At 45.3% G+C, this 11932-nt stretch overlaps 1 protein-coding gene across 4 annotated transcripts in view; it reads right to left on the bottom strand.

Moving 5' to 3' along the window:
• Positions 1-539: 539 nt before the first annotated feature.
• Positions 540-11932, bottom strand: part of EP400 (E1A binding protein p400) — an 852236-nt gene continuing 840843 nt past the window's right edge. For all 4 annotated transcript variants that reach the window (XM_085634324.1, XM_085634328.1, XM_085634325.1 and 1 more), the window contains one exon: positions 540-4295. In XM_085634324.1, coding sequence (XP_085490450.1) covers positions 4017-4295 — 279 coding nt within the window. In that variant the 3' untranslated portion in view covers positions 540-4016. The remainder of the gene's footprint in view (positions 4296-11932) is intronic.

Below are 11932 nucleotides of genomic sequence, written 5' to 3'. Positions count from 1 at the left end.
TTACAGTGAAAGACCAAATATTGATGCCTTCACCATATCCCACCATCCAGTCTACCCCCACATGTCCTATTGGAAATGGTATATCCCCTCCCCCCCCCCCCCCACGCCCATGCCCCCATAGTTATGGATGGACTTAACCTACAACAGAGGTAGGGGCCAAGGCCACAACAATGAGAAGACAATTTGCAAAGGTGGAATTTCATAAAAATTGGCATGTGATATAGATTCAGTGTTTGACCCCAGAGTCAACTTTCACCAAGGGAATCCTCCTAACCTCAGACATTTGTTTTTAAACTTCACACAATTAGGAATGAAGGGAGATGTGCCTACCATGACTCACACCCACTCTTTTACCCACAATGCACACATGCTATTCTCACGTTTACATGTTGGAGAGGTGCTACTTTTGTTTCAAGGTTCCCTTCACAAATGTTTAAATTAGTCAAATATTGCTGGTGTCACATACATCACATATCACAATTAGCTGGTAGTTTGACAAAAGAGCGACATCTCATCAGAGAAATTATAGCACAGTCTAAAGAAAGAAAAGCCTGTTTTTATGGCAATTATATAAATATTGACACTTTAATATTCCATCAATTTGGTTGGATACATCAGTGCTACCGAAAAGTATACTTAGTAAGTACAAATGCGCCTGTTTACAAAATATTTACATTTCAGAACGTTTTAGCTGTATATTAACAAGACATAACTATCGAGGTACGCCTACTTACAAAGGTAAACATCTACTCAAAGTGACCCCAAAAGACATACACTTTGAACAACACGTGGACAATACACACACCAGTCTACTCCATAGCCGTTCTGTAAAGAACTTCAATTAACACATCAATTTGTACCTACAAAGTTCTGGGCTTGGTCAAAGCTTGCATAATTTTCTGACAAATAGAAAATATAACTTAGCGGATTTGGACGGGAACTCAAAAGAAAACAGGGCATCTTTTGTTTCTGTATACCACTTAATTTTGTTCACTTCTTAACAGATTCAATTTAGTGCTCTTGAAAGGTGTTGCACTGACAGCACGAAAAGACATTCATTGAACAAGACCATAATATGGAACCATCTACAAAGGATGTTTTCAATGGTCTCCCACTCCTGCTCTAATTAAAATCTATAAAGTGGGTAATTCTGAATAACTGAAATCTCAGTGCCTGGGCCTCTGTTGGGTGAGAAGTATGAAGGAGAATGTGGAACTTGCTGAAGATTGCCCAAAAGGTAATGGATAGTGGAAGCCTATTACATTATTGTCTAAGATGCCGGCCAGATGTTAATGGTTGCTGGTCACTGTTCTAAGTTGGATTTGAACAACCTACCCTGAATATAAAGTTGTGATAACCATACCTGAAATAAAGGATCTACCCAAACTAATGGACTACCCAAGTAAACCAGCTACCCGCCAAACTGCCACCTCCAGCCCATGGCCTACCCAGATTACAAATTAACTCAACCCACATGCTATCTAGCCAATAAGCTCTCTCAGCCAGTAAGCAATACAAACAAATTATAAAGCCAATGAGCAAGTAAATGATCATCATCAGGCAATGTGCTACTTCAGACAATGAACTACAGAAAGCAACAAACTGTCCCAGTCAATGTGCTCCTCAAGTAAGGAAACTCTTGTGCTAAATGACCTACTCACGTGAGCAAGTTGCTCTATTCCAGCCGATGGGCCATCACAGGACAGAATGCAAAATTTCAACAGGAGTATCATGTGGGATAACATCCCACTGTCTGAAACGAGGTGGATGCATTTGGTTAAATCCCATCCTTTTAACTGAAGAGGCCGGCTCGACCATCCTACAGCCTGTCTCAGAACCTCTTCGAGCACAGACCATTACTTCGAAAAGCAACAATCGGACGGCTTTCAGGTAGCACATCAACCTCATCTTCCCATGTCTGCTATGACAAACATATACGATCATATCAACAAATCTGAGATATTTAACAAGGTTTATGAAATTAAAAACTTTCATTTTACAGAGTTTACGTGATTACATCAAACCAAATGAGCCATTGCTGGAGGTGGTTTGCATGATGGTAGGTGGGGTCAAAACTAGCCTTCAATCCAAGCTATGGTCCAGAAATAGCAGTTACTGCCACTCCCCCCTTTTAAGGACTTTTCGCCCACAGCTATTAGAGGCTGTAAATTCCTCCTCAGTTAGGGTTCTGCATCTACAACAATTGAGTGCTGCTTCTTCCTCCTCTGTCCAAGATTCTGAGCCAAAAACCAGAGATTACAGCCACCCCTAAATTGGATTGAGGAACTCTTTTGGAAAATAATGGTCCACTGAAAGATCTTCAAATGTTATTTAACTGTGAATAAATCTAATATTTTTCTTTAGCTTTAACAATATCAGACACAGTTGCATGCGTCAGCAATGAGAATTTTCTTTGAAAGAAAAGCACCTGTAAATCCCTTTAATGTATTATTAGAAAGAGGACCTAAAACAATTCGCTTGGTCATGCATTATTTAATCATGTGACTACTGATGCCAGATCATCTATATGTGACCCACAAAATAATAATATTGTTGTACAAGTGCTACATTATGACTGGGTATGCTCAGCCCTGCAGTTCTGGGAACCTTGGACAGTAAGGGGTCATTCATAGCCTAATTAGAGTGACAGGAACGCCAAAGGCATTGAAACAAATAGGTAGGATTAGAGCGTAAAACAGCACCATCGAAAGAGCCTGGAACTTCCATCACTCTGCAAAGGGTAAACTATTTGAATTTTTATTGGTTCTACAATGATCGAACATCTACAAAGTCTTCTCTGATCCTGTTCTGTAATTATGATAAATTCTTAGCAGATAAAGTCACACCATGACCTGATGTATCAAAAAATAGCACAATGTGCTTGCAGGCACAGGAAGGTTCCCAGATTGTAGGCTCACAAGGAAATGTACCCGTCATGCCCTTTTACAATTATACAATTACAGTATACACAGACAATGACAACCAGATTTACCAAAACACAGGGCTTCTGATAGGAACATCTAGACACACTGGCATTCTCTTTTAACCAACTGACCCCTTCTCCTGACACACTAATGTCCTTGTTCGGAGCTACTCTTGCCTTCTGTCCACGAATGAGTGCCGAATGCAGAAGTGAACTTCAAACATTTCATTGGTCGGCAGCGGTAACAAGAACAGCCTGCACTTCTGAAACATCTGTGTTTGGATACAAGGGGGATTTCTGATATTTTAAGATTCCTTTTATGATGAAACACAGAGGTAAAGGGGTTGAGGTGCCTGGCTGAGAGTTCCATGACCACAGTTTTGTGACTCCTTGATGTTGCTGGAATGGAGGGATAATGGTAGAGAATGAATCTCACTAACCGATCTCACGAGCTAATGCTTTAGTATCTACTACCAGCCTGATTGATCCTAGATTCAGGCAAGATTCATTAAGAGGTTTTAACAATTCAGTAACAGCTTAAGTTCTTCCTAGAATGAGAAAAATATGTTGTTAGTTTTATTAAAGGATTTGTTACGCTCAACAAGTGACTGATAAAAAATATCAATATCTTTTTTTTAAAAATAAAAAAGACGTTTAATGCACAGATTAACAAATGTTTGACATTTAAACATGGCAGGAGAAATGAACTCCAGTGTATGAAGAGATGGCCTTCCAGTCACACGCATGGTGACACAGTGACAACTGCGCCCTGCCATTCATGACTCCACTGGCTGCAAGATGCTAGACAGCAGGTCTACTGTGAAGAGTTCTGGACCAGTTCTTACTGCTGATGAAGACAGGCACTGTTAAATACTGATCAATGTTGCTGCACCCATGTATACCAGAATCAGGCTTCCAGCCGAGCACAACGCAGGTCACTTACAAACACACACACATATGTACACACAAACATGTACAGTCTCCTGTTGAAGAGGGGCTGTTCGTTCCAACTTCAGATCATCTAGCTGCCAAAGTCTTTGTACGTGTGCAGCCAAAGAAAAATGATGTATGCCCCAGATTGCCTTAAAAAAGTTCAACTGGGCTTAGTAGGAGCTTTTAACCGAACAGTTGGTGTCCTCACAGGCAGTTTCAACTGCTGGTTTTGGGTGTCCGCAGCTGCCTGTGATGGGCCCTGAAGGGTTGGGGCCTGAATCTGGGAAGATGCCGCAGCTGCGGCTGCAGCAGCGGCGGCTGCTTGCTGTTGCATGATCTTCTGCTGGACCACCTGTGCTGCAGCAGAGCCGGCTGGGATTACCTGCACCTGCTGACCAGCTGTCGTAGTCTGGGAGAATGTCACAGTTTGTTGCTGAACCTGGAAGAGATGTAGAAAGATAAGATTCATTGGTCGTCGCCATCTATGGAACAATGCTTCAGTCCTCAGTATCACTGCTTAAATGATACTGTGGAAACACACAGGTAAGCTTAAGTAACACAGTATCAGTTCATAATAAATGAATAGATGAATTGCTGCTAAGATGGCTCCATCGTGCACAAGCAAACAGTATTCAGAAGTGACCGGAAGAATAAGACACTGTAAAGCAACTTCTAACTTGTAGGAGCAAATTACTTTAGAAAATCCTCTGCAATCCAACCCCAAATGCAAATGAACAAATGTGAAAGTCAAAGGTTTTTTGGATCTAACACTTTAGAACTCAGCAACATGGCGCAAAAAAGATGGCAATTATAAAAACCTGACCTTTTAGCTCAGGTATTCTGTTTCACTTTAACAGATAATTTGCGCGCCTTTTTAAGGCCTGGCCATTACATCTACTCAACTTTTAAGAGAGACTAAAAGAGAATGATTTGCTAGGTAATTCTGATGAATCTGCGGCTAGATGTCTCTATCGGATCTACTGGTTTCAGGAGATGGGTGGATGGAAGCTTATAGAATACCTAAAAGACCAACAAAGTAAGCCGACTGCTTCAGCTAAGACTACTCCCTACTTTTAATGGAAATAAAGTAACTCACCTGGTGGATACTCCATCAACCTGCAGCTTACTCCACTGTAGGACAATTCCAGGCATCAGACTGGATCTGAAAACTTCATAGGTTTTCTTGCTGCCGGTATGGGGTGTGGGCTTTATATTGACTTCAGAAGTGGCGTCAGATGTCACCAAAGCCATATAGCGCCCACCCTGGAGCAGCAATGTCAGTTTCCATCCATTTCTTTCCCCAAGCCTTTAAGGTGAGCAGATGGACTGACATCAACACTGAGTAGTGCAGTTCCAAAATAAAATATTTTGGGATCTTTATTATTTTCCCTAAACACAGCCATCAAACGGGCAGGTGGGCGGGTAGGTGAGGATTCTGCAGGTAGATGCAGGATCGACCAGAAAGATTTGACGGCAGCGAAGCAACTTTTTCTTCCGATGGATACTTTCACTTGCAGATTTCCCACTTGGAGAGTAGATTTAATAGTACCACCCTTTTCAGGAAAAGGGTTGATGATGAAATCCTGCAACACGAATCTGGCGAAGTGGCTGTCTCTATGCCCTTCGGAATCCAGGTAGTAATGCATGCTGAAGGTGTGTAGGTATGTCAACACAGCTGCCTTGAAGATGTCTGCGATCAGAAGTCCACTGGCAAGAGCAGAAGTGATCGATTTGGCTCTGGTGGATCTGGCCTGATCCCTTCCGGAGGGTACTTCCATACCGAAGCATAACCAGTCTTGCAACAGAGGATGATCCAGCTGGATGGAGTTCACTTCTGCACCGCTTTGCATTGCTTGGCACAACAGTACCCGATTAGGAGCAGTCATATATATCCTTGGTGCAGTCCAAGTAGTAGTTGACCGCTCAACTAAGATCCAACCTATGCAAGCGCTCTCGTCATCCTTGGTGGGGTGGGGGTAGAAGGTCAGAAGGGTAATGGACTGACTCCGGTGAAAAGGACGACTACTAACACAAAGGGAGATGAGGAGGAACGCCACTGCACAGCCTCCACAAACACTTGAAGATAAATCCACCAAAACGCGATGGCTAGACAGTGTTAGGCCAAGTTTGGTCCCTACAAGTGAAAAAACTGTAACCCCATACTTTAAATTACAAGGGGATACATAATTTAGCACAGAGTGACAATTAAATTCAACGAGGAAGCTTCACCCACTGGATGTGGCATTTCTTATTAGCGACCTCATCCCACCCCGGTAAGATGGTACTACCAGGGCAGACTCACCCTCATTATGAGAGAGTTCTTGATAAAACCTATTGGACAAGATGGGATCCAGAAAGACTAAAATACCTTAGAGTACACCCAGAACAATACCTTTAATAGAGGGTACCTTACGTGCAGCTAAAACATAGAAAACAGAGGATGGCGAAACAGTACAGTGGCCTAACTTAACAATCAATGTATGTGTGGCACTCAAGTGATAATCATGCACGGTGATCATATACTCCTAACATGAGTGCAGTATGGCAGTATACCGCTTGACAAAATAAGTTAGTTCTTTTTTGTTTTACGATTTGGCTCCATCACGCTACACAGGGGATTAGAAGTATGAGTCAGTGATGGCCCCACTGCAACTAAAATGTGGATGATTTTGGCAAGCACATGTGAACCGGTGCTCCCACTGCCCCCGATGAGGCTGGGCAAGCTCCTTAAAAGAATGTTTGAGGCTTGGATGTAATAGCGATGTGTTTTTATTATAACAGATGTAGCTCTTCTATACACATGGATTATGTTGGAAGTATATCTCGTGTTTTAAAACCTAAATAGTAGAGTGCCGTGGGTGTAATTGACAGTTGGCACCCCTGGAATAAATGATTTGCCCAGAATCTCAGGATGTTGAGCGTTCATGCCGAGACTTGAACCGGGTCCCCAGCTTAGAGGTCGACTGGTCTAGCCGCAAGGCTACATCCTCTCCCCTTCGGTAACACATTATCTGGTAGAGACAATATCTATCTGCTGATTCCTTACTTTTGAATTTTCCAGGCGTTGTACTAGATGCGGAAACCTTTGCTACAGCAGTACCCCTGCGCGCTGTATGATGGCTCCGTCGTGATGTCGCGGTCACGTATATAGGTGCCACCCAGAAGTGCGGACATCAGTTACTTTTCACTTTTTCCACACCAAAAGCGCAAAGCCATGAAGTGAACTGACTAGTGTGTGTCAAAACTAGGGCCCTGACAAGGGAGCAACCCTAGCCCCATAAATGAGTCCCAGAGCAAGGAGGCATGGGTGGGTCTGAAAGGAATCTGCAGCTAGATATTGTCCCTACTGGATAATGCATTACCAAAGGTAAGCAACTTCTTCAACTGATAGAGACTTCTAGCTGTAGATTCCTTACCTTTGAATAGATACCCAAGCCATACTTCCTGGCGGCGGGCTGCTGACAGGTTACTAGACTAGAAAGTCCTGCAGGACCAAACAGGCAAAATGCCTGTCCCTGCGGACCTAACTGTCCAGGCTGTAGGGTTTAGCCAACATGCTAAGTGAATCCCACGTTGCAGCCTGGCAGATATCCAGAACTGGAACACCACGAGCAAGCCCTGTGGTCGCACCCTTCCCCCTGGTGGAATGGGCCCTTAAGCTCTTGGGAGGCTGCTTCTTTGCCAGGGTGTAGCAGATCTTAATACAGATAACGACCTACACAAAACAGTTTGATTGTGCACTGCCCGCCCCTTTTGTGTTCCCACATAACCCACGAAGAGTTGGTCATCAGCCCAGAACTTTTATGCGCTCATGGTAGAACGACAATGCTTTTTTTGGTCCAGACAACGGAGACGCTCCTCTTTCTTAGATAGATGAGGAGCAGCAAAAAAGGTACGCAGAGTGACCGACTGACCCAGATGAAATGGGGTCACCACTTTAGGAAGGCATGAGGCTCGGGCATGAAGCAACAACTTATCCGGCAATGTCATGAGATGGGGAGGCTTGGATGATAAAGTCTGTAGCTCACTCACCCTCCTGGCATTTGAAATAGCCACTAGAAATGCTGTTTTGACAGTAAGCAACTGGAGGGGACAATTATGTTGCGGCTCAAAAGGAGAGCACATGAGAAATGAGAGAACTAGGTTGAGATCCCACTGGGGTATAATGAAGGGCATAGGGGAAAACATATGTACAAGCCATTTCAGGAACCTATCTACAATAGGGGACTTGAACAGCGAGGGTTGGTCAGGCAGCCGCAGGAAAGCTGACAGAGCAGAAAGATAACCGTTCACAGTGCCCAGAGTAGAGCCCTTATGGACAAGGGTAAAAATAAATTGAAGAATATCAGAAAGAGAAACAGAAAGATGATCAATAGACCTTCATAAACAATATTATACAAACGTTTGCCAATGGCAGCCTATACTGTTCTGGTGGAGGGCCACCTGGCAGCCAAAATAACTTTACAGACTTCGGGAGGAAGGTCAAAAGCTATCAACACTCGCCACTCAATCTCCACGCAAGTAGGCGGAGAGTTTACCGGACCAGCGGAGGACCCGGCCCTGCTGCTGCAACAGAAGATCCTACCAAAGGGTCAGATTACTTGGAGGATCGATGCTCATTCTAAGAAGCTCAGTATACCAGACTCTCCATATCCAGTCCGGAGCCACAAGAATGACTTGTGCCCGGTTGTTCTTGATCTTCTTGAGAACTCTGGGCAGAAGTGATTTGGATGGAAAGGAGGCCTGAGCTCCATTCGCAATAAAAGAGTTGCCGAGCGCCGTCCGCCTTGGAAACTCCAAAGCGCAATACTGCTGACAATGCGCGTTCTCTTCTGAGGCGAACATATCGAACCAAGGCTCTCCAACTGTTGAAAGAGACCTTGCGCCACCAGCCTGAGACGCCATTCATGATCCACTAGGAATCGACTGCTAAGTTTGTCTGCCCTGGGGTTCAGGGGACCTGCTAGGTGTTGAACCTCCAAGGTTATGCCCTGCTGTTTCAACAATGTCCAGAGGCGTAGGGTCTCCTGACAAAGGGTCCACGAACCCAAACCACCCTGCTGTTGCAGTAGCACATGGCAGTTGTGTAGTCCATGAACACCTGCACCAATTTCCCCTTGATAGATGGAACAAATTATTTCAAAGCTAGTCGATTGCCTACAGCTCCTACAAGTTGATGTGGAGCCCGACTCTACCAGAGATCGGAGTCCTCTGATCTCCACCTCTCCCAAATGGCCACCCCACCCCAGTAGTGACGCATCTGTCACTAATGTGAGATCTGGTTAGGAGAGGGGTCTGCCTCTGACCCAATCGCGGTTAGTTAGCCACCACTGCATGATTTTTGCAGTTCCCTCCAAGATCTGGACCATGTAGGAGAAGTTCCCCATATGCTGTGCCCACTGGAACTTCAGGTTCCAGTGCAGAGCCCGCATACTCCATCTGGCATGATTAATCAACAGAATGCAGGACGCCATGAGCTTCAGCAGCCCCAGTCATTCTCACCGAAATATGGGATGGAGGCCGAAACATCGGTATCATAACCTGAATATCCTGGACATGCTGCTCGGGAGGATAAGCCAGAAACTTCACTGTGTCCAGAACAGCTCCGATTAAAGGAAGCGTCTGAGATGGAGTCAGGTGTGCCTGGCACGTTTATAGTGAACACCAGCAAATGCAGACGGTCTGCCTTAGTCTGGAGGTGGGAAACAATAGTCTGGGATGAGGATGCCTTCAACAGCCAGTCGTCGAGGTAGGAGAAGACTGGAACCCCCAGCCTGCGCAGGTTAGCTGCAACCACCACCATCACCTTGGTGAACACCCGATGGGCGCTGGTAAGGCCAAAGGTAGCACAGTGATCTGAAAGTGCTCGTGGCCTACCTTGAACCACAGGAAGCGCCTATGGGCTAGCAGGATGGGGATGGGAAAATACCCATCCTGCAAGTCCAACACTACCATCTAATCTCCTTGTTCTAGGGCGGACAAGACCTGAGCCAACGTGAGCATCTTGAATTTCTCCTTTTTGAGGAAGAGTTTGACGGTCCAAAGATCTAGAATAGGACAAAGACCTTTGTTATTTTTAGCTATGAGAAAGTAGCGAGAATAACAACCACTGCCTACTTCTGAAATTGGAACTCTCTCTATAGTCCTCTTGGCCAGGAGAACTGCAACTACCTCTCTGAGCAAAACAAGATGATCATCAGCCAGCCATTCTTGAGATGGCGGTAAAGGAGGGAGAAAAGATAGAAAAGGGAAGGAATAACCAACCCATTTGTCCGTTGTTATGGACCATCAGTGGAGGGGGTGATGTTGAATTCTCTCTCCAACTGGACACCCATGGTCTTGCAGAAACTAATTAGGAAGGCTTAGAGCCTGCAGCTGTCGCAGGATGAGTGGTGGACGACATCTGGCTACCATTCCCACAAAGTCGGAATGCACCTCGTCCTCGCACAACTTGGGAAGTCTGTGCAGGACAGTGGCTAGAGTATGGCTAACGTGGTTGAAAATCCCTTCCATTGCCATGAAAAGAGAGGAAGGCAGCCTGAGGGCGAGGAGTCACCGAAAGGCCCAAGGACCTGGCCGTACCCTGAGAATCCTCAAAGTGCTCCAGCGCAGAGTCTGCCTTTTCTCTACAGAGACGAGTCCCATCGAAGGGCATGTCCATGAGGTTGGCATGGACATCTCCCGAGAAGCCAGATGTTCTTAGTCAGGCCTGGCGCCGCAAGGTCATAGTCAACAAAACCACTCTTCCTAGGGAGCCAGTCGTATCCAAACCACACCTAATGGTGAACATTGCTGCATCTCTCCCATCTTGCACTGCCTGAGAGCGCACAGCCCGGGCCTCCTCCGGGACCTGTCAGCACTTGCACAACCATTTCCCATAGGAAGTGTGAGAAACAGCCTGAAAAGCATGCAGTGTTCACCGATCCTCAATGCCATGCTGGTAGAAGAAAACCTCTTCCCAAGTGCCTCCAGCCTCTTGGAGTTCCTATCCGGGGGGCAAGGACAGAAAGGGAACACACCGTGGGACGTCAAAGCTTGGACCACCAAACTCTAAGGAGTAGGATGTTGACTGAGTGAAGGAAGCTGGCTTGTATATACTACACCAAAGTGAGATATAGTGTGCACAGCGTCCAGTGGAACCCCAAAGGTAGCCAGAGGTAAAAGTAGATAGCACCTTACTCTCTATTTGTGGTAGTGTGGGCGAGCAGTAAGGCTTTATCAGAGGGTAGTGTTAAGCATTTGTTGTACACACTCAATCAGCAAAGGATATCACCCACTCAAAGACTGAACTTCAGACCAACTGGTTTTGTCTAAAAATATTCTTTTAGTTATTTTATTTCCTAGAACCAAGCAAGTCTGGCACAGGTAAGTGATAAGCACTTTGCAATAATAATACAGTTTGTATTGCAGTTGTATACATACTTTTGGTTTGATTACAGCAGAACTACTAGTAATGCAAAGCTTTGAAATATTGTACATATACTTTGTAGTGGCTTTTCAGTAGAATGTCAAGTAACTTACTTTACAGATTACTTTTCTCACACAGTGCAGTATACCTGAATACTGCACTAGGACATCTCCTGTAAACAGGCAAGTAAAAGCGTTTGGTTATTTTGTTACAGGTTTAGAGACTTTTATAGATTTTCCAACTCCACACTTACAAACTTTTCACAGAGAAACAGTCAATGATATCCTATGGAGGAAAATAGGGTTATCAGTTCAAAGGTAAGTATTCGGTTGTGGCAGTTGGTATTATGGGGGTAGACTCAGGTGTCCCCCAGGGTCAAGGATGCACTCTTGTTACACCCTCAGCGGCACTAGGGCGGCCGGGTGCAGAGTGCTGGGGCTCAATGTTATCCAATTGGGGATAGGGGGCCTCCGGTTGGTGGCTGCTTACGAGCAGGCCACAGGGTTGTGGGAGCAAAGCTCCTGGACTTGCGCTCAGGGCAAATGGGGGTTCAAGCCAGCACAAAAGGAGCACCCTCAGCGGCACTGGGGCGGCCGGGTGCAGAGTTCTGATTTGGCGTCGGGCGCCTTGTAGCTTTCAATGGGGAGTCTCCGGTTTGCAAACACACT

Source organism: Triturus cristatus, chromosome 11 (genome assembly GCF_964204655.1).
Source record: "Triturus cristatus chromosome 11, aTriCri1.1, whole genome shotgun sequence".
NCBI classification, from domain to species: Eukaryota; Metazoa; Chordata; class Amphibia; order Caudata; family Salamandridae; genus Triturus; species Triturus cristatus.
The sequence above is the reverse complement of the archived record's forward strand: the minus strand, read 5'-3'. Positions and strand labels throughout refer to the sequence as shown.